Source organism: Haemaphysalis longicornis, unplaced genomic scaffold, assembly GCF_048455015.1.
Source record: "Haemaphysalis longicornis isolate Haplotype H1 unplaced genomic scaffold, Haemaphysalis longicornis Haplotype H1 scaffold_10, whole genome shotgun sequence".
Classification (NCBI taxonomy): Eukaryota; Metazoa; Arthropoda; class Arachnida; order Ixodida; family Ixodidae; genus Haemaphysalis; species Haemaphysalis longicornis.
The window spans coordinates 24,939,074-24,961,757 of record NW_027526204.1 but is presented as its reverse complement, the minus strand read 5'-3'; the positions used below and the strand labels follow the sequence as shown (position 1 = coordinate 24,961,757).

At 43.8% G+C, this 22,684-nt stretch overlaps 2 protein-coding genes across 2 annotated transcripts in view; both read right to left on the bottom strand.

Moving 5' to 3' along the window:
* The window catches only part of LOC144159764 (uncharacterized), a 321,877-nt gene that overhangs the window by 270,026 nt on the left and 29,167 nt on the right, over positions 1-22,684 (bottom strand). The gene's annotated exons all lie outside the window — the stretch shown is intronic.
* LOC144158311 (uncharacterized) overlaps positions 12,426-22,684 on the bottom strand; it is a 29,408-nt gene continuing 19,149 nt past the window's right edge. The window contains exons 2-4 of the mRNA XM_077689131.1: positions 20,948-21,083; positions 20,551-20,574; positions 12,426-16,883 (exon numbers count right to left, since the gene is read on the bottom strand). Coding sequence (XP_077545257.1) covers positions 15,716-16,807 — 1,092 coding nt within the window. The 5' untranslated portion in view covers positions 16,808-16,883; positions 20,551-20,574; positions 20,948-21,083 and the 3' untranslated portion in view covers positions 12,426-15,715. The remainder of the gene's footprint in view (positions 16,884-20,550; positions 20,575-20,947; positions 21,084-22,684) is intronic.

Below are 22,684 nucleotides of genomic sequence, written 5' to 3'. Positions count from 1 at the left end.
AACACTTTTACTGCGCCCCAGATGTGGCGAAAATGGTGCAGCTGGACGTCGGCCTATAGGCTCTGGCACGTCAACATGCATCCACGTGTGCTTAGACACGTGTTGTAGTGTTATTTATGGCCTGGGTGAGAGCAATGTCACGCTGCTGAGGAAAATACTGCAGCTTAGACTTAGAAACTTCGAGCCCTTAGTGGACCACGTGAGACACTACGCACATGTGCACACCTAAACATTTCTACTCCAGATGTTTTTCACCCATGTGAAGGGAGTGAGCTGGCATAGATGAAGTAGACGAAGGTTCTGCAGAAGAAAGGCCGAAATAGTGAAACACGCAAACTGTACATCGGCCAAAATGAGTGTTGGTGTTTCATAATTTTTTATAGAAATAAAGTAACTGTAACGATTTCTCGTTAAAGTTACTCCACAAAAAGTAAGTGTTACAGTTACAGGTTCCTCTAACTGAACATAACTAGTTACAGTTACTAAAAAAGTAACTAATTACCGGTAACAGGAGGCGGACTCTTAGCCTTCAACCCAGCGTCCGGGCTAATTGCGACTCATGCGGCATATTCTCCCCTGGTGAGCCTGGGGAAACATTACTGCGTTGTTGTTGCCCTAGCAACGCCACCGCCATGTTGGCCTTGAAGGCGTTGTAATTGCCATGGCAACAATGCGAGAGCGCGCAGCTTGCGTGGGGGAGAGGTAACGCTCTCCCCTCTCATGCCGATTGGATTCCTTCCCCCTCCCCGTGTCCCCCCCATTCCCACCCGGCAACCGCCGCCGCCTCCCCGCTGCCTCCAACGGGCAAGCCTCGCTCCGACGGCACGAAGCCACGCCGCTTGAGCAGTAACGACGCCAGCTCGAATATCACTTGAACACTTTATTCGCGTTACGTGCGCGAACGCGACGTGCGGCGAGCAACACCGATGACCAATACAACACAGACAAGGGTGTCTGTCTTCAAGCACTGCACACGCACGGCACAAGTCCTATCCTTCAGCTCAGCTTCACGTACGGCATACGAACGACGTTCTCACCTTTTGCTAACAGCACTCAAAGAGTCTTCGCGTTACGATTCATCCTGGTGTTCTTGGCGTCCCTTTTGCAGCACCGTAATGTCCGAGGGAGCACATACGAGAAGTCGCCCACTACATGAGACGCGCGTCGGCCTCGCTGCTCGCCGTGCGGAAGCAGCAACTGCGGTGACCGTTATGCCGTTATCGCGCATGCGCGCCCCCAGTCGCGCCGGAGAGAAGCGGAAAGAAAAAAAAATGAGAGGAATGTTTCCCCAGCGCCACTGCCTCTAGGCGCGCAATAATAGAACCGAAACTAGAAAAAAGTAGCATTGGCCTGCCGGTAACACGTTACTAGTAACTAGTTACTACCCAAGACTGGCTCAAATAAGCGACATAATAAGGAAAAAATTCCCCCGCATTTCCCCGAAGGGGAGTATGAGGAAGTGCGAAGCACGGGGTGATGCTAAGAGGGGGAGTTTGTTGAAGTTTGGTGGCATTTTTCCCGTTAGTTACATTAACACCCCCTCGTGATCACGTTCGGCTTAACACGCCTCGTTTGTCCCTCTGCGGAAATCTTGGTGAATTAACGTGTATGTTCGAGAGGGAATGTAATCCCGCACACACACACACACACACACACACACGCAAAGTAAAGTGAAACGACAGTATTTATTTCAGCACTTGTTTGTGTTGTCGTTGTATGCGACGGTCATTACGACCGCCTTGTGGTCGCTAAAGTGGACCGTTAAGGGTTGTTGCATACGCAGTTATCAAGCCGCTATAACGCCGCTGAGTCGCCAACGCACGCCGCTGACGACGTAGTTTGAATGCGTTAAAGATATAAGGCGCGTTACTAACACTGACATCAGCGTCGCGTCCGTCGCTTAGTCGGTAGAGCGTCGCGCTGCGGCCGCAAAGTCCTCGGATCGAAACCTGGCGCCGGATGCTGTTTTTTTTTATATAGTGTAGTGGCCTGGCTGGCGCGCCGAGAGAGGGTGTTGCGAGCTGGAGAGTAGTAAAGGGGCTTTAGGAGAGTAGGCGAGGGGGGAGAGGAGGCGCTATGCGAGCGCCCTCACGCTTCGGAAATCCGGCGCCGTTGCTAGGCACGGTAGCTAGCTCCGTTGCTAGGCTGCGGACGGAGGACGGCGGTGGAAGCAGGAGTAGGCCCGACTAAGAAGTGCTTCGCACTTAAAAAAGGAATGGCCATGTGACTCACTAGCTCATCTCCCGCACTCAACATATGACGTCATATGCACAGCAGTGCGATCGGCTGAGGCCGGCAAATGCAAATGCAAGGCAGGGCTTTTGCAGAACGAGCAATTTTCACCTAAGTGTAATGCATACTCATTTTATAGCAGTTGGAATGGTGAGGTGATAGAATGGAGGTTACTAAAATACATGTAAACACAAGAGCACCAGTGGGCACGGATTTTGGTACTGCGTGCACTATGGTTATAGCTGCACAGCAAGGCAGTGCTTTAAGGTGTCTCAGGCGACACTGGTCAGGGGGCGGTTTATAGCTGCACAGCAGGGCAGTGCTTTGGGGTTGTCTCAGACGGGACGGCGGTTAGCATAGGCGACATTATATCACGTGACCCTATTTGTTGAACATACTCCATGTTTCACAAAACTATATTACCTTCCATGACAAAAACAAGACACGTGCAAATACATACAAAAACAAAGCAAAGGCGAATAGTGGGGTAAAACAGTATTGTGGCGCCATCTAGGAGGACTGACTGTAAACAAGGCTGCAGCCCATTTAAAGTTCACTTGAAGACCCGTTCATGTGATGTCATTGCAGACGTCACAAAACAAATAATTTCGTGGGATAATCAATATTTTAGCCTAAATTGATTAATTTTTCAGGGAATAAAGCATCACTTGTTGCCAGAAAAGTGCGGGGGGCACTATAAAACACCAAATCTTTCAAATAAAACAAGCTTGTATTTTGTCCGCAGGGAATCTGCACAGCCACCTGACAAAACACTGCAGCTCACACGAATGTGTGCCGCTCTTTAAGGAAACTGCTGTGTTGTCGAGACACAGAGATAAAAGAACAACGGAAATTATCGAGGCCTTTCAAATCAGACGATCTGCCGACCGTTGTATAAGTATGCCCTCAATAGTGCTGCATTACCGAGAATACGCTTATCCGAGTGACACCCTTGCATCACCAAGTAAACCAAAAAGACTACACATGTGCAGACCGATTAGTGATTGCGTTTTTTGTTAATGTTTATTCGTTGTAATAATTTACCGCCACGTGGGAGACTGATCTATGTATATTACCAATGTTTTCTTCAAAATAAATCAGTTGCGAGTGCAGCGCTGTCCTATCTACTTCTCGTTCCTTTTTTGTGCCGTGTTTTTTCTGCGCTGGTTTGTCAATCATGAACGTTCACCAACTCGCCCAAATCACAGTCCTCTTTAACTATATAGTGCGTGAAAGTCACAGTGTGCAAGTGTGCAGTTTATAGAAGTAGCTCCCTCTAATGCCCAGAACATTGTGTGCACCCACCAAGAGGTGAAGATAGCCAGGGTATCAGATGTGTATCTACTGAGGGCCACCCAACTGCTTCCAAAAAGGTCGGCTTGCATTTGATCGTCGTATTTGTGGCGCAACCTACCTTGCGGTCTGCTTCGCACCTTTGATCGCTTATCCTGTGGATTGTGGGCTCAGCTTTTTTTTACCAGTCCTCCTGGCTTGATCAGCTTAACGGATATTTGTGCCCCCCTACCAACCACCCACTGGTCGCTCTTGGTTTTAGTCTAATTGAGTGAAGTGTAGAAGGGCAGATACACGAGCAGCGTCCCACAGCCACCGGTCGGGTCAGTAGGTGGTTCTGGCTGCGGCGGCCGCTTTTAGGATGAGAGTGAAAAAGGGAAATGCCTCTGTGTCAACAATTCACCGCACGGTGAAGATGCCCAGAGGGTCTGAATTAATTTGTAGCCCCCCCTACTTTGCGCCTCAATGCCTGGGTGTAGCGTTAGCATGGTAAACGTCCAAAATGTGATTTGCAAGAGCGATGTCCCCTATTCCAGTCTGGTTTTCTTCCATGGTGTGCTTGCTGGTATTGGTTGGCTATACGCGACCCAGGGAAATACAGTATGTACTGGCCGCTGCAGCTATGTGCAGGCTGTTTTCGCATATAAAATATGCAGTTCTCACGCTGCTGGCAGCAAATACCATGTCAATAACTGTGCTAAAATAAAACGAGAAGTGCTCCCAAATTCAGGCTCATGAAATGTTCTACATAGTTAAGGGCTTCTGTTTTCATGAAGTCGGCTGTTGGCTATAATTTATCTTCAAAGTATCCGTTTTTCCGGACAGTTGTTCAACAGGCAACTCTATTGAAGTCTAGCTTAAAAGCAAATTCTGCTTTTGGTACTTTTCCTTCAGCCCCTTAACAAAAAAAATGTAGCGCACGGAGAGCTCTCGGCAATGCGCCCCTTGCTAAGAACCCCTTGAGCAGTTGCTGCTTAAGGGTACTGAAGCCAATTTCTGGTGCTAATATTAATGCATAGTTAAGTCCCTTTACTCAACAGAATACTGCAACTGAAATACGGACAGTCTGCCGAGCATTGGACATATAACAATTTGGTCTCATTTATTGTGTTGACGGTACAGCACCCGGAGCAGCACAGTAATTGGACATCACTCTGTGGTAGCAAACACAAGGTGACGTGGCCGAGTGTCTTTGATGTTTCACAAAAAAATTCAAAGCCCTTTCATCAAATATATGAGATGGTGGAATTGCGAAGCTTTCTCTGGTCAAAAAAAGTAAGCAGGTATTTGCAGTTGAATAGTTTACGCTAAATTTATTTAGAACTTCGAGTAGGTTAGCGTATGAGTGGATCCTTTCTTGAATTGCTTTGTTCTCTTTCCTGTCTCTTATTTGTTATTTTTAATTCCGTTTTATTCATTACTGCTGTTCCGTATTGATGCCCATTGCAATGTTTGATGACCGCCGTGACCCATTTTATATGATGTCCATTTTTTAAATTTCGTCTTTCGCCTTGTTGTCCTTTTTTCTCTTTTTTATGCTTTCAGCTTCATTAATATCATTTGGTGTTGTGCAATGCTCTTGGCTGCAAGCTTTTAAAAATGGTTCTGTTGATATTTTTGTAAATTTTTGTTTAGTACGAGATTCATGATTCCGTTTCTGGATTGAACACTTTTTATGTATCTCCTGCTTTTGCCTTCTTGGTGGTTGTAGTAATCTGAATAAATAAATGAAGAGTAAGTCCGCGAATCGCATAGACGTCAGTTTCATAATGCGAAAGGCACAGGAAGCGTTTTTTTCTTGAGGTGCTTGATGTGGCTTTGTTTACCATCGTCATAGTTTTGTCAAAGCCATTGTGTAAAGTTGGCTTTGCTGCAGTGCATTTTGGCACAACATTGAATGCCGTCAGTGAGGCATGGCGAGCTTCACTTTAAAACTCGTGACGTCACTTCAGATGCGCGACTTGGCGAGCTGCGAATAGTCACAGGCACGTGTGTGGAATTTTGCATGCAGCCATAACAGCGAATCTTGAAAAAATGAAGCTGTGAAAAATATGCAGTATACAAAGCAACTAGAAAATCATCAATCACTCTGGTAGTTTTCACGAAGGGGGCGAAGTGTTGATTTTCTTGTGAAACAGTAAGGCTGTCAGTTTGTGTACCTCTGGGCAGTTGTTTAGCTGACATCTCCATTGATGTCCAGCTTATGAACAGGGAGCGCTATTCTTGTCCCTGTGTTAGCTCCTTAATCTTCGTGATGAAGAACATTTGTTGTCCGTGGAGGGCACTTTCAGAAGGGTCATTGAGCAGTGCTGTTTAACTGCAACATTGGGTGGAAATTAAGGTCGACTCGTTCAGAGCTCTGTGAGTGGTGCCTGTTTGAATTTTTGGAGATGGCAAGCTTGTAGCAGAACCGCAGCTCAGCGGACCATAGCTCAGCAGCCATCTCCCGCTCCCGGGGCCCGTGCATTCGTTGACCTGTTGACGTCTCTCGCTTCGTGCACGACAATGTCGTTATTAAATATGCGATGGTTGCGGTCTCCGAGATATTGTCGGCGCATGGTTAACATTATATCGGTCAAACCAAAGGATGTATCAATGAGCGCTTGGAACTTGCCCTTTAGATAAAGAATGGAACCAGGTCATTTTGGCCCTTTAAATCAGAGCTTATCGGATAAATCTGAATTGTCAAAAATTTACCGGCGAATGTTTACCAGATTTTTTCGGATAAAACGGAAAACACAGAGCCCTAGATATGAATACATATTAGATCAATGCACCCTGAGAAGGGTTGATGGGTGTCATGACCTACGGATTTTTGTCAATTCAACGTTTTCATGTGCCCATTGAAAAGCTTGTTAAAAAGGCATACAGTCAGTTATGAGTAATATCAAGCATCACACGTCCTTTCCATAATGTGTCGTGCCTCAAACATTTGTTTTTGTCCTTGGTTATTCTGAAACTTCCTTTGGGGTCTACCTATGGAAAAATTTGTATGCAAGCCAGGCTGTGAAGATTGAAGATGTTTAACGACGTTTTGTTAGAATTGTTTATGATAGGCATTTTGATCGGAGAGCGTATTACTACTATAATAACATTTTCGATAAATTGCACTTGGAAACACTGTCCAAGAGAAGGAAGGATGCAGATTTTATATTTCTGTTTAACTATTTGCATCGTGGGACTGAGTGAGAGTTTGACGTGTGGGTACCTTATAAGCTATTTCGAGAATTAAATGTGTTTGGAACAAAGTTTGTTCTCAAATGCAACGACTGTTTCATTTGTATAATGATGTGAGGTCAAATGATGTTGATGTTTTTAGCAATATGTCAGCATTGAAACTAGGTCTTGTGAAGTTATGTCTTATGTGGTGATATTCATGTTTCTTGTCTTTTGAAGAGTATTTTCTTTTATTTATATTTATACAGGAGCGGTTGATGGTCATTGCTCAGATTTCGGTTTTGGTATTCAGCTGAGTGATTGTGAAGCTGCTAGTTGTTTTTTTGCCTGTGGTGACCTCTTTTCCACTGATGCATTGTTCATACACCTACGAAATTTTATAGTGGCTCGATTCAGCCTTCTGCACAGTGTCTAATTCTGCCACTTGTGCTCCTTATCATTTTCTTTGCACTTATGCATTACTATCTAATACATCAGAGCGAGTGTATTTTCAGTTTGGTGTTAATTTAATGCATGTTTTTATACAAGCCCGAATGGTCTGTGTAAAAAGTTTATTCTGAGGTGATAGCCTTTGTCCCACACTGTTTACCTCTGCCTTTTCGCAATACTTTCGGAACTGCTACATGCAACGATTAGGATGGAGTTTTGAGCAAACGTGGATAACGTCTCTAAATATCTGGCTGTGAGTTACCCCATTGCAGCTGGTTTTTTTTCTTTTTTGGGGGGTTTTGCTTTTTTGGAAGAGTTGAATTTTCAGCTGGCAGTTGTTGAGATGTACAGATGTTTAATAAGCCTGAATGCTGTATTTAACAATTTAGCTCTAATGTAGCCTCCTCTTCTTTAACCATTTGTCACTCAAATCTAGAGCTTGCAGCTGTTAAGATGAGCAGATTTTTTTAACTGAGTTTGATTGTTTGCACCTGTTTGTCTTCCCATCATTCATTGAGCAGTGTTTTGATGTTAAACGATTCTTTGTGTGTTATTTCAGTTATGTCATGTGACTTTTCAGTGTCAGGTGTTTATTGTAAAATGTTTATTTGAAGGCAAATAATGCTGAACCCTGGACTCCCAACAAGTTTGCTTAAATTTCGCCTAACTGTACACCAATAAAAAAGATTTTGAACACGTCACGTGAGATTCTTCAAGATTACTTCCAGAATATATATTCAGTAGAAGGGAGTACATTTCCTGCGTCGAACTAAGATAATATCTTTACACAGATACATTGACAGCTACAGTGCCAGGTATGGCATTAGTGGCACTGGATTACTTTATATGGAACCTTGCTTTGTCTTCAATATTGGTTGTGTTCAATTTCATTATTTAGGCATGATCCGAAAAGTGTTTGACTTTGACAAAACCTCTTTCTCTAATGTGCAAGCTAACAGCATGCTGCATACAAAATATCACCTTTGTAAGGTACTCCTGCCAGATCCCTCAGAAAATTACAAAAGACAAAATACGAAAATGCAATGCAGCTCCCACTCAACAAACTGCATGGGTTAAACTCACAAGTATGTCAAAGTTATACCCATATTTCATACGCGAAATTTCTCGAAATAACAGAAATCTCTGAAGTGGGGCTTTATTGTATTTTATATAAGCTGGAAAAAATACTTCAACAGAATTATTCTATGAACTTCCAGCATTGCTGCCTCAGAAAATAGGCTTTATTTTATCTTAAACTAATAAACTGCAAGCATTAAAGGCTATATTTCAGGTTTTTTAGAACCTCGGCGGCTGTACGGAGCATATACGCGAGACTCGCAGGGCAAGGCACTACTGTCTATGAAGCAGTTCTGGGAAAGAGATCTTGTGGGTAGAAAGATGTTTGAGAGGTACTGGGCAGCACTCTATTCTGGGAGAAAATACCTTTATTTTGGAGAAGCTTAGCATGCTTTTCTACCTTTGCGACTAAGAAACGTCCGTGTGGAGTAATTACCAGGCTGTTATCTACTTCGGTGTCATAATACAACATTGCAGTACATAAACGTTCCGGTAACGCAACTTTTTTAAGGCTGCATTCGTAAATGTGACAGTACGCACCTTAACTACTGCTGTGGGGAACTCCGAGCGCGCAAAAGATTTTGTTAGAAAGGCACACTGCGAAGAAACAAACAAAAAATACTGCGGAAGGCTGCACGGCCAGCATAAAACTGAAGTGCCCTCATCGCCACCGATCAAGGGGCTTTATATAAAAGCAAATCTGTCGAGGCAGCTTTAGCTAATGTTGATTACCTTTATCTATACTTAATCCAAAGATGCAGGCACGTAAACGTCATCCACATGCCTTACGAACCATCAGACACTGAATGCGACGCACGCTAGCCTGAATCTGAGAGCCAGCAAACCATGCTCACTACCGCGCTCCATGGCTGGCGTAGCTGAAGTCCCTTTATCGGCTTTCTCCAGCTATATTCAGCGCTTGACCTCCTTTTTTGTGTGGTATAGCATGAATAATAACGTTACCGCAGTATTCTGCAGCGAAACATTGCTGAAGCAGCTTCGTACTACTGCGCAGGCAGTGCGCGCGACGCTGCCTATGTGCCAGGCGGGTGTGCAGCTGTTGCGAGTTAGGAAGTTAAAGGGACACTGAGGTGAATTTGTCAAGCTCCCGTTTTTGCTTGCACTGCGTAGACTTGCTCAAATTAGCACACTTTTCATCGTTTATCCGGTTGACAAATCGGTAATTATTTTACAAAGCGCGAAAGAAGAAAAACTACCATGCGCGGTTTGCGGCGGACGCACCAACTAAGGCTGTGACGTTGAGAGGAGGGACGCCGTGATTGGACGATGCCCAAGGTTAGCAATCACACAAGTTTCGGTATCGGTTTCGGTTCTGTAAAACATAACCAATGGCTTTGTTGGATGGGCATTCTCAATATCTCAGTAATCATCGTACCGCGCTTCTGCCGTGTTGTCGGCTGTAAAATGCACAAGATAAGCCTCCCAGGACGGCTTGTAGTCGTAGCATTCACTAGCCGAGACCTACGCAGTGCATGAACGCCCTCCGCGTACCCGCAGACGCCCAAATGTCATGCGCTTTTCCCCCATATTTGGAGCTTGCCTCCCTCATGCCTGTATCGTAAAAAGCGTGTTCGCACCAGGCCAACGGTCTGTTCATTCTGGCCTGTGCCCACTGCCTGCAAGCAGTCGGTGCTTATGGCAACAGCACGCCAACGAGAACTTGCTAGCGCGCCAGTGCCAGCTTGCGCGCGTTTTGTGAACTAGTTCGTGTAGCCATGAACGTTGCGGCCCCAAAAAAGGTGAACTCAATATAGAAAACATCGCCGGAAAACAAAAAAGTTAACTTACAAAAAAAAAAGCACGTACCCGCGGGGATTCGAACTCGTGAGTCGCAAAACATTTGCGGAGAATTCCTAGCGCCTCAGACCGCTAGGCCACGGAGCTGGACGCGAAGGCCTTGCTAATACAGGGTATATATTGTACAACCTGTTTACACTTTTATTTAGTTTTGGCATTTCAAGCCGCTTAGGTGACTATTTGTTGTACTGCGATCGTGCAGTAAGCGTCGCCCGAGTTTCCACAGTAGCTCACGTCTAGCAATTGCATTTCGTAGACGGAAAAGCGTTCACAGATGCGTAGTCGTGCTGCTGACCGCTGTGCTTGTTCGCCCAGCGCAAAAAAGTGCTTCCCGCGCCCTAGTTTTACGCTGTACGGTAAAAATATCAGTTGATTTTATTTGCTTAGTACCTATATTGACTTCAGTGACTCTTCTCCCGCCTTCAAGAGGCCTTATATTTTCCTACTGGCGTACCAGTCAGCGAAGCGTCGCATGTGCAGCGCTTGTGTGAAGCGACCTTGACATGGAGCTAGATACAGTGTACAAACAAACCAAGTAAAGAAAGGCACATTCTTCCATTCACAAACGTGTCCTGGCTTCGTTTCAAGTAAGCGAACGAATTGCGACCAAGCAATTTTTTTTAACCTCCTTGATTGCGACGACCCGCCGGCGGCCGGCGGACGAAACGCTGGGCCGACTGGCTCTGTCGGCCGGGGAGCCGTGCAGTAGCGCAGCCGTGGCGCAGCCAATTGCCAGCTCATCCCCTCCTGACGTCACACGAAAATGCCACAGAAAATGGGCGAGCGTAAAGAGAGGAGGACAGCGTTTTCGAATTAGTTTTTCTACTGAATAAAATCACGTAAACGCGCCTAGAGTGGTCGAAACATGGCCTGGGGACTCCGGACTACAATTTTCGCTAGTAATCCCGCAATGTTTACATATCACTTCAGTGTCCCTTTAATAGCGGACAGCGCTAGCAGACGAGAGGAGTCGGAGGGGTGGAGAGGAGGAACTTGGCGCTACTTGGCTAAACGCAGATCAAGAGACTTTAACCCTACATTGCCCTACACAATATTGTAGGTGGTGCTACATTTTTCACTACTCTAAAGAATTACTATTTTTTAACATAGGTCAATTTAGTGGCTATTTGAATGTCTTTGTTTTAGGTTATTTGTGTAATTTTTATCTGCTTGTTTTAGCACTTTTACAGGGAACATACATATGCTTCTGTTTTACAATATAGCATGCGCAGACAAAACGGCAGATAAAGGAAATTTTCGGCCTCCAGAGATACGACATTGTGTTGCCTTCTTGAAGGCTTCCCGGAATTATGTTTTGGTCGGTGCTTGTGCCGTGGTGATATGTGCACCTTGAAGGGCTTCCAGAGCAACGTTTTAACCGGTGCTTTTACCTTCAAAGAGCTCACATTACCGGTTACCCATTCACACGTGCACAGGGGGTGAGGGCGGGATGCTTGCAAGCGCAGCCAGGCTTCATGCACCCACCAATTGAGAACCATTCTAATTGAATTACTAGAAAACAAGTGTAACCCTTGTGCATTTAAAACAATCCGAAAACACATGTGGCAAGTAGCCGTGAAGACGATTAAAACTGCACTTCGAGTTTCATTTAATTTTCATGATGGAGGACTACACGATGAAATCCTCAATATTGGGAAACGGACATCCACATGTTTGTCTGCTTTGCAAAATTATAGTCCTTCCAACTTTCACTCAGATAAATGGCTAAGAAGTATGCTCAATCGCAAGTTACAAAAGTTACAAATAAATGTGGTTTGCATCGTCGACTCCTTGGACTCCACACTGCTTTGCTGGTCATCCTTCTACAGAAAGTAGGACACTCAATTTTTTATTCATTATTGATCGGCTCCCAATTGACAAATTATTTCTATCCCATGTTAATGACGGGCAGACACTAATTGTGTGAAGTCATCGAAGGCACCATGCAAGTGGCAGTTATATAGTTTCATATTATTATACACTTACTGCCGACATTCACTCTTTCCTCCATGTTGATCATGGAGGACAGCTGTTGCAGATAGTGAACGTTCCATTCTTAAAGATGTCTTTCCTGTCTGCATAAATTCAACTTGCACTCTGTCGTTTTCTGATGAGTCCGACCTATACGCTCTATGCATGCGGATGTTGAAACTCATCGATGAAAGAATAATTTTGTACTTAGCAGGTTCATTTGGTGAAACTCAAAATCGCCCTACGCTGGCGGAAAACTGGCTGAACGGCACTACGGCCCAATGATGAGAACAATCGATAGAACACCCTACAAGATGGCAAATATTGTACAGTTGGTAACACTGGCGTCAGGTGAAGGATGAATCTTCTTAGATACAACCAGCTTGCACTCAAACAAAGAGGAAGGAAGTGCAACACAAGGACAGCCGCTGGTCTAAGTAAATTTTAACATCAGTAAGAGTGAATATAAACACTCAACACACAACAAAAGGTAATAAAAAGACACTATGCATGACCGAAACAAGTTTACAAATGTCACGGTGCTGACACAACTAGATATACACAAGCTACCGTCAAGGCACATGCAGATATGCAATCTCGTTAGGATAGAGACACACGGTTGTTTGGCTCACACACTTATCACCTTGTTCTTCTATATGGAATGCCTCCGTGATTTCGTGGGTTGTTTGATCACGGTGCCTAAATACAATGTTAGTGGCAGGAAAATTAGGTTTGCATATGCTGCACTTAGGACAATGCGAAGATGAGATGATAGAGGGCCCTTCAATGACAATTCATGTTCTTTCAAACGCACGTTGATACAGCGGCCAGTGTGTCCAACATAAGTTCGGCCAAAGGATAAAGGAATGCTGTACACAACTCCTGTTGCGCAGGCAACATACCGGTTCTTGTGTTTAACACCACAACTGACCCCTTTCTTATCACTTCCCCACTCTATCTTTCTGCAAGCCTGCCATAACACAATTTTTTGCGAGTCGTGATAGCCACTAGCACTCCATAGCGATGGCCCACATTTTTTAGGATGTGCGTGTTTGTATGAATGTGTGGGATGATGGCAACTTCTTTGGGCTTTTGGGTGTCCTCTGCAAATCCCAGCAGCCACTTTGTTTTTCACATGACCATGACAAGAGGTCCTGTGGAAATCCTGTCTCCCTTAAATTTTTAACTTGCGATTATTGAAACTGTCTGTCATCAAGTGTTGGCCCAATTTTGAAACTGCTGAGCGAAAACATGACAAGGCAATAGCATTTTTAACAAGCTTGGAACGGCCCGATGAGTAGTTCATGAAAGGCTTGACCGATCGTAGTGCATACGTCCAGCAGACATGCTCCTTATCAAACCAAAGATACAAATCCAGATACAAGATGCCATTCTGTTTCGTTGTTTCAATTGTGAAATTGAGCTCCAGGCCACTTTGCTTAAAGGATGAATTGTCAGTACATACAGCCGGACGGCAGACGGAAAATTCTCAAGCAACAGCAAATTTTCACAACACACTACATGTGCGCATAGTCTGCTTTCACTGGTGATGACTAGGTTAAGTGCGAAACCAGTCACTTTTGTTGGGGTTATAAACGCATATATTTCCTAGAAATCTATGGAAGACAGAATGGAATAATGACAGTGCAAACCAGCGCACAGCATAGCTACGAGCACAACACTAACAAGCTCGACATTGGCACATACAAGCGTCGCAACAAACAATAAACAGACACCACTTTGGGAACACATGCACATGCTCGCTCTGACAAATTCAGATCCAAATTTTTATCAATTTTCTCGTTTGAAGCTCCTATACATATTCATTTATGTCCTTGCCACTTTCGCCTAGTGGCTGGTGATTGAGAACCGCCTGTTTTGCTTTCAAATATTTGAGGCTCCGGGTCAGAAACTTTCAGGCTCACTAAAAGAGTTCAATTTTAATTGAGGATGTCTCAGCGAGCAATGGAACGGGAGATAGGTGTAACTTGGTAGAGAAGAGAGCGAAGTGGGTGAGAGAAAAAAACGCGTGTTAAGGACATATAAGCAGAAATTAGAAAGAAATGAACCTGGGCAGGGCATGTGACGCGGAGGCAAGATAACCGTTGGTCATTAAAAGAAACAGTGGATCCTACAGAAGGCAAGCGCGGCAGGGGGTGGCGGAAATTTAGATGGGCAGATGAGATCAAGAAGTTTGAGGGGATAAATTGGTCGCAATTAGCACATAAGGGGGACAATTGCAGGTATATAGGAGAGGTAAAGGCCCTGCAGTGGGCCTAGGCAGGCAGGCTTACGACGATTTGAGGCTCTATGCACCAATTGTTGTCGTCACTTTGGTCCGGTGGCTGATGATTGAGGGTAGTCCCGTTTAATGCAACTTTTATCGGAGTGTGGAAGAATAAAAATCTCACCCCTTTTTCGTGTTCTTCTCCAGGCGTGAGCAAAATGCAGATTGTCTTAGCTGTACAAAATGCTGCAAGTCAGACGATTCATCCCAAAAGCGATGCATACAATACAGTAGCGGACATATAAGTGAAGCATAGCTGAAATTGGTGGGAGAGATCACCGAGCAGCTGAGCAATACCGAGGGGAAATATTCAGGTTTTGAAGAAGACTAATGAACCGAGGAGGAAATCAACCTCTGTAATAAATCGCTGTTTTGATTGACAATCAGACCAGTAATCCACTCAGTTCAACGAATTGAAAGAAGGAGCTGATTACCAGGACATTGCTTTATTTAACATATGTACATCCATGTATCGGTGGCGGGTGTTTCAGAACCCCTTTAGGCTGTTTCTGGGCAAAACTTTTCTGACACCCAAAGATTATAGCATGTTTACAATATGTCATCCTTCATTAAATATACATTTAAAACAATCAGTTTTTGACAAATAGTACAGACATTAGATTTTTCTCCATGATAGAATCGTGCATGATATATCAAACATGCTTTTTGACATAGGTAGCAAATAGGTTTCCACGAGTGAAATTGCTTCAGCAGAACAGTTGTTGCCAAATGGTAGTTGTCCTTAAAGTGCAACCATTTAAGACTAACAAAAAGCTTTGAGAATAAGCTCTCCCAATGTAGTGAACACACCCTGCAAAGGATAAAATCGTTAACGCAATTACCCAAGTGACTTCCACGAGTGAAACTAGTCCGACGGATACTATTGACATAATGTCTGGCGTTAGTGCAGTAAAAAGATGTGTATTTTAGTAAGCTGAGTCTCTCAATGGATACACATGTACGGGGTCCCCCTGAAGTGTAATTCTATGTGTAAATCTGACAAAAGATGTAGAATTATGGCCTTTTCTGAGAGTGCACTCCTTCACGAGTGACCAAGCTGGACTCTGAGTAAAGCTCTTTTGACAGGTTCTACACTTTTTCTTCAAGACAGTGCAGTCTTTCATGAGACCAGGTGAACTTAGTGAGTAAAGCTTTTCTGAGAGATGACACACACAGAGCCCTTGATGAGAATGCAGTGTTTCATGGGTGACCAGGTGGGTTTTTTTTAGTAAAGCTCTTCTGACAGCTGCTGCACACAAAAGGCCTCTCAACAGAGTGAAATTTTTCAGGTTTAATCAGGTTGGGTCTCCGAGCAAAGCACTTCTGACAGGTGCTACCGCATACAGCCTTCTCGCCAGAGTGAAATCTTTTATGATCCACCAAGCTGGAACTATGTCTACAGCTCTTCTGACAGGTGCTACCAACAACCTTCTAACAAGAGTGCGATCTCCCATGAACAACGAGGTGCTTTCTTTGAGTAAAGCTTTTCTGACAGGTGCTACACACATACCGCCTGTCGCCAGAGTGCAATCTTTCATGAACAACCAGGCTAGCTCTCCGAGTAAAGGTCTTCTGACAGGTGCTGCACGCATGCGGTTTCTCGACGGAGTGCGATTTCTCATGATCAAGCAGGGTGCATTTTTGAGTAAAGCTCTTCTGACAAGTGCTGCAAACATACGGCTTCACGCCAGAGTGCAATCTTTCATGAATAACCAGGCTAGCTCTTTGATGAAAGCTCTTCTGGCAGGTGGTGCACACATAAGGCCTCTCGCCAGAGTGTAATCTTTCATGAACAAGCAGGTTAGCTCTATGAGCAAAGCTCTTCTGACAGGTGCTGCATACATACGGCCTCTCGCCAGAATGCAATCTTTCATGGACAACCAGGTGGCTTCTTTGAGTAAAGCTCTTCTGACAGGTGCTGCACACATACGGCTTCACGCCAGAGTGCAATCTTTCATGAATAACCAGGCTAGCTCTGTGATGAAAGCTCTTCTGGCAGGTGGTGCACACATAAGGCCTCTCGCCAGAGTGTGATCTTTCATGAACAGCAAGGCTAGCTCTATGAATAAAGCTCTTCTGACAGGTGCTGCACACATACGGCCTCTCGCCAGAATGCAATCTTTCATGGACAACCAGGTGGCTTCTTTGAGTAAAGCTCTTCTGACAGGTGCTGCACACATACGGCCTCTCGCCAGAGTGCAATCTTTCATGAACAGCAAGGCTAGCTCTATGAATAAAGCTCTTCTGACAGGTGCTGCACACATACGGCCTCTTGCCAGAGTGCAATCTTTCATGAACCACCAGGTGCTTTCTTTGAGTAAAGCTCTTCTGACAGGTGCTGCACACATACGGCCTCTCGCCAGAGTGCAATCTTTCATGAACCACCAGGCGCCTTCTTTGAGTAAAGCTCTTCTGACAGGTGGTGCACTCATATGGCTTCTCCCCAGAGTGCACTCTCTGGTGGCTGCCCAGGTTGCATTTTTCAAGAAACCTTTTTTTGCGAACAGTGTAGGTGCAGCACATTTTTCTGGCACACAATTTCACCTCACGAGGGGGATGGTTGCATTGCTGACAAGACTGGCAGGAATAAGGCTCCCCTCTGAAAAAAAAATGTTTCACAGTCACCTAAAAACTTCTAAGTTGGCAGAATAAGATACAAAAAATGAAATATGGAATGAAGATATTGAAAAAATCAAGCAAACACAATCTTTCAGACCCATGGCAAAAGGTGTGAACCCAAAAAATGCATTTATACAAACTTTTTACAATGAACACACCACACTAAATTCAAGGTTTCTGCAAATTTTTTTTTCACAGTTCTGAACAACTTCTGTCAAGCATTGTTTAACAGAAAATGTGGCAGCAGGTTATATATCCACAGATCACATTGCAAGTACAGTGCTTCAAATTTCCTCTCCATAAACGAAAACTTTAATTAGGCCATACTAATTCTTCTCCGGTATTGGGAATCATGTATGTTATTAAAGAAATATTTATACTTTACTCATTCTGTGTACACAAATACATAAACAATAAGGGCTTCATATAGGTGATTTTAAGTTTGATTAGTTCATTTTCTGTGGCAATATGACAGTTAATTTAAACCTCCAAAACAGTGTGGCTTACTTATACAAAAAACTAGCAGGGTCATTCCACACGAAACATCCCAGCCCCGAAATCAGCCATTGCCAATTTTGTCGAAAGAATTTCTCCAAGTTGCCAATTACGTATCGGAGGCCCACACACCGAGCATTTTCAACAAAAAAGTTTTTCATTCATGTGAGCACTCCTTGAAGTTTCTGTAAACAAGAAAAATGTGGTTGAACATAATAAATTTACATAAACCATGTAGAATGAAAAATATTGTAGAACATTCATCTTGCTTTGCTGTTTGATGCCGCACCGCAAGAATTTTTAGTGTTGTATTTATTAAAAACGCAAGAAATGGTGCGCTTTCAGAATTTTTGCAAAGGCATCATAAAGCTTCAGCCCTGATATTTTCACTGTGATATTAATATATTCCTTGAGTGTCTACTGAAAATATTTAAGGTTGACTACAGACTACTTTTTAGGCCAGTTGATTACGAGAATGTTAAAAAATGAGTTTTTCTCCAACCTTCAGACCTACATGAAGCACCAAATCATAAGAGGTAACAGGTAAAATTACTTAAGACAGCTCATTATATGCACCCAACATTTAGCGTTTCGTTCAGAAAATCGCAGTCGAGCAAATTTCTTTGGAGGCAAGAATTTTTTTTAAAGCCACACTTCTGTCCACTACTGAAGTGTGTCCCCAGCTCGGAATGCCTACATGCCTACGAACTTTTATGCGGCAGGAATGCGAACACCTGGCTCTCTGCTAAATGAACATTGTTTGCCACTTCACACCACAAAATACAACATAAACAGCATAATTCGGCTAATTTGCCACTTTTTTATTAATGGGTCTATGCACAGTCAATTACGGGAGGTGAAGCAAGCCTGATCCGACTGTCTGATGTGGAGGAAGAAGAATCACAGAGTCGTTTTTGCCTCTGCATCACACTGAACCTGGCCCACAGACATCACGCTAGGATAAGTCTTGCAGCAAGCATGAAATTTTCAGCCACTTGTCTTTTTCGCCTTCTGTTTTTTATCCACAGTGGTTCAAGTCTTCCCCAGCTGAATAGTTAGCATCAAAGAAACCAGCCGAGTTGTTCATTTTTGGTTGTTTACCTGAAATTTTTTGGAGCTTGAGTAGGATTTAATGGAAATGTGAAGTGTTGAACGCGTAGCTGGTCTGAAGTGATGTAACTGTTGCGTTTCTTTGACTGGAATTGCCACAGCTAATCGTCAACCAAGCTGCGTTCTTGTATGTTGTTTTAAAACATGGGAGCCAGATTAGTTATTTTTTTACATTGTCTTCACCCCGGCATACAGATCCTTTGGCATTATTCTGATCCTAAACAGGTCTCGATCTCTGGATACTTGCTCTCAGTGCAAGACTTTTGATTGCGCCTCTGATGTCATCACATGCACTTTTGCCGTGTGGTGTGGCGAAGAAATTCCATTCTGGCGACAGTTCATAGTCCACTTCGTGGTAGCAGAGTTAGGTGGGGCCCTAGCCGATCTTCGCTGCAATTATATCCGCGCACTACTCCATCAACATTTTACCACTATGATCTATACCAATACTCCCAAATGCCTGAATCAAGTCCGGTTTCATTCTACAAAAATAACCGTACACCTTCTGGCAAAGCCCACTCTTTTGCAAATCCACTAGAGCTCTTTTTCTAATTCTATGATGCAAAAAATCACACTGGCATTGGTCGCTAAGATGAGTCTATCAGCAAGCCATGTTTCATTGGTTTGTCATAAGTTTACATTGGAGTTGTTGCCCACTCAAAATTCCCACTTCCTGTCAGCAGATGGGCTTCTGCAGAAATCATTAACCAAATCGTCCAATCATAAACATATGAAGATTGCAGACAAAGAGGCGAACAGAGGAAGAAGTAGTGCAGGGACGCAAGGCAGTCAGGCACTCGAACTTGAGCTGGATTCCAGCGACCATCTGCGTGACCTCTGCACTGCTGGGTTCTCCTTATGCCAAGATGCACTGACTTTCTCAAGCACTGCAAAACGTGTCAAAAGGGGCTCGTGTTCCTTCAGTGCAATGTTATTACTACCCTCCATTGCATAAATAGCACGCCATCCTGCCAATGGTGGAGATGGTAAAAGAACAGTTCCTTGACGAGAAAAGCACGGTGCAAGGCTGCCCAAAGCAATTATAATGTGAATATGATTAACTTAATTATTATAACTATTACTTCATTGGTGTATCTCAACAGGTTATGTAAACTTACTGCTACAATATTCTATATTATTCGCTTGCATTATTTGTTACAATAAATCTGGAGATGGCACTATATGTCCATAAGGAGTGCAGAGGCAAGCACACCAAATCTTTAAAGGAGTACTGACGCAAAAATTTCAAACCTGAGATAACTATGCAAAAGATTTCTTTGGCAAGTTGAGATATCTCCCACCAAGTTTCGACAGTAACCATTCATCATAATATTTTAAATCCATTTTATTCTTGGCACACACGAGAAAGCTCAAACGGAATGCCCTCTTGCAATCGGCATCAGTACGACTCCACCTACTCCTCCTGATTCCAAACTGCCGACGTCAGGGTCCCGGTTATGTGGCCAATGCACTAGCTGTAGTTGGCACGCGCTGCTTTGGTTTGTGTATCACGTCACGGTTTTGAGACTTACATCATGCTACCCGAGGCATGATAAGATGTTGAAGATGCGCACGAGCTCCTGCGCACGTCCAGATAAGCAGCGGTGTGAGAAAAACGGTGACGTCAGGAGCACTCGCCTGTCCTGGCGGCTGCCTCGGTGCTCATTTAATCGAAACCGAAGCCGACACAACTAAACGAGGCTGTAAATAATTATTTACACTGTGTCCAACTGCCTAATGTGCCATTCCATACCAATACCAGCGACAAAAACGTACTACGAAAATTCCGCGTCGGCGCTCCTCAAGCAGCCAAAGCATGCCCCTTTACCACTTTTACCTTTTTCTTAAGCCACGTAGGCAGCAATAATTTGTCTGTGTGTATATTTTGTTTTTCTCATCATTGTTATAAAGATTACTTCCAATGATGCCCAAAGCTGTTTCTCGAAACAGGGACCTTCGAGCGTGTTCTATTTCCCGGCAAACAGATTGTATACCACTGGGCACACCGTGAAGTAGATCAAAACAAGTAGTACATTACTTACTGCAGACAACTTCCATAGCTTCCACTGCATTGCATGATAAGTATGAAACAAAGAATACCAAGACTAATGAAACACTGAAATTGTTAAATTCTCATGGCCTCATCGAGTTCATAAACATTTCAAATTAAATGGAATTGTTGGAGAAACAACATTTTCAAATTTTGCCATTTATAAGACTCAGGCCGGATTACAATCCTGTTCATACTACATATGGGTTCATCATTATATGCAGTGGTGTTCTGCGAGCTACTGGTACAGTTTCCATTGCTATTCCTCACGGTGCACCCTCCACTATATTTGCTGCAGAACATACCGACAAAAATAAACCACAGCTTCTAGCTCGCACTTCCCACACTATATATGTCCTGCAAACAGCTTTGCTAGCGCCACAACCCACCCTGCATTGCCAGCGTGTCGGTCGCATGAGGAGGTGTGAGGACTGGGTTCAGCCGAAATATCTGCACCATCTTGGGAAGTTGTGAAGTTGTCCGATACATCCGAATCGCCAACTTGGGTGTTGTTTACTTCCAGAACTGCAAAAGTAAAAGGTTTGAGCAACTGAAAGCAACGAGTGTTATACAAATCCTCAAACAGCCAATATACTGGAATGCACAGGACAGTTTCATCTAAGTGGAACTTTGTGATCTGCAAGGTGTCTACCAAGTTCACATTTTCAATGAAACATGGTAAAAACGGCACAGCTAGAAAAAGGACGCAAATAATGACACGGGACTAGCGCTGGCCTTTGTTCTTTCTTCCTTTGGGTCGTGTCTCTAACCGTGCTGTTTTTAGCATGTTTCATTGCTCCGGCCAACTAGTCCACATTCAAGCATTCACACATTTTCAAGTACCCCAAGTTTCCCAGGTTTTCTAAGAGTGCTTCTGCTGAGGAACACACATGAAACAAATGTTGTTTTCAATGAAGATTGGCTGCACCATGCCATCAGATGCTGTTACTCTCTAAAAAGCATGTTAAAATAAAACAAACGACCTCATATATTTCAATAGGTAAGTTATATATTTCTTCTACTTAAAATGAAAACATAACAAAGTAGTAAAAGTCGCAACAAATAAACTATCTTCAATAAAATTGGACGATGGATGTCTGGGCCAAAGGACGATCACCAAAATCGAATGTCACCGTATCAATCCAAAAAGCAACGCAGTTCTTTAGCTTGCGTTGGTGTTTGATCTGCTGGAATCATCTGCGAAAGTTCGGCATCTTTCCGCGGAGGAGTCAGGCGGTGTTTCAACATCGATTGGAGGTTTGCCAAAGGTTGCAGCGGAAACGTCGTGATCACAAACCGGCACCAACGTAGCTAGTGTCATACCGTGTGGAAGAACTCATGGACGGAAGCTGAAATTCAGCAAGGGCAAGGTGACTTCGTTGTTGGTAAGTCACAATGGTATGATGTAGCCTCAAGCTGTGCGTAAGCAGCATGTCAACGATTGGTGACACTACGTAACCACCTTTGAGAACTTGTTTATTTATTTCATTTTTTTATTTATTTGATACCCACAGCGCCATAAGACATTACAGTGGGAAGAATACATGATTACAAGACAGAACAGAAGCTCAATTTGCAGTAAGTACAGTACAGTCTAACCAGCCTGTAGCAAGTATACTCAATACACAATGGAAAGCACATTGGCAGAAATGTACGAAAAATTCTAGGGGGTAACATACAATAAGACGAAAACAAATCCTTTGTTAAGTATTTATACAGCACTCAAACAAAACACCCATCATCAACCGGACAATTCAACTGACTCTAACAAAGGAAACAATGAATCACTACCAACAGCAGCAACGATCGCTAAAGGCAACAAATTCCACTGACAAACCATTTTAGGGAAAAAGGAATTACTAAATGGTGCTGTCTTACATCGGTACTACCGCACTTTATAAATGTGATCGACTCGCCCAGATACGTAATGCAGTGAAGCAATGTAACTGTCATGAGAAATACAAATTCGAGATATGTATAACTCATGGAAAAGCTTCAGACGCTGCTTAGCCTGGCGTGTGGCCAACTGTTCCCATCCTAAACTTTGTTTCCAGTGCGTCTTCCTGAAGTTGTGACTCTTAACAGTGTTTCCCAGGAAATAACGGGTGCCCATGTTTTGCACTTTT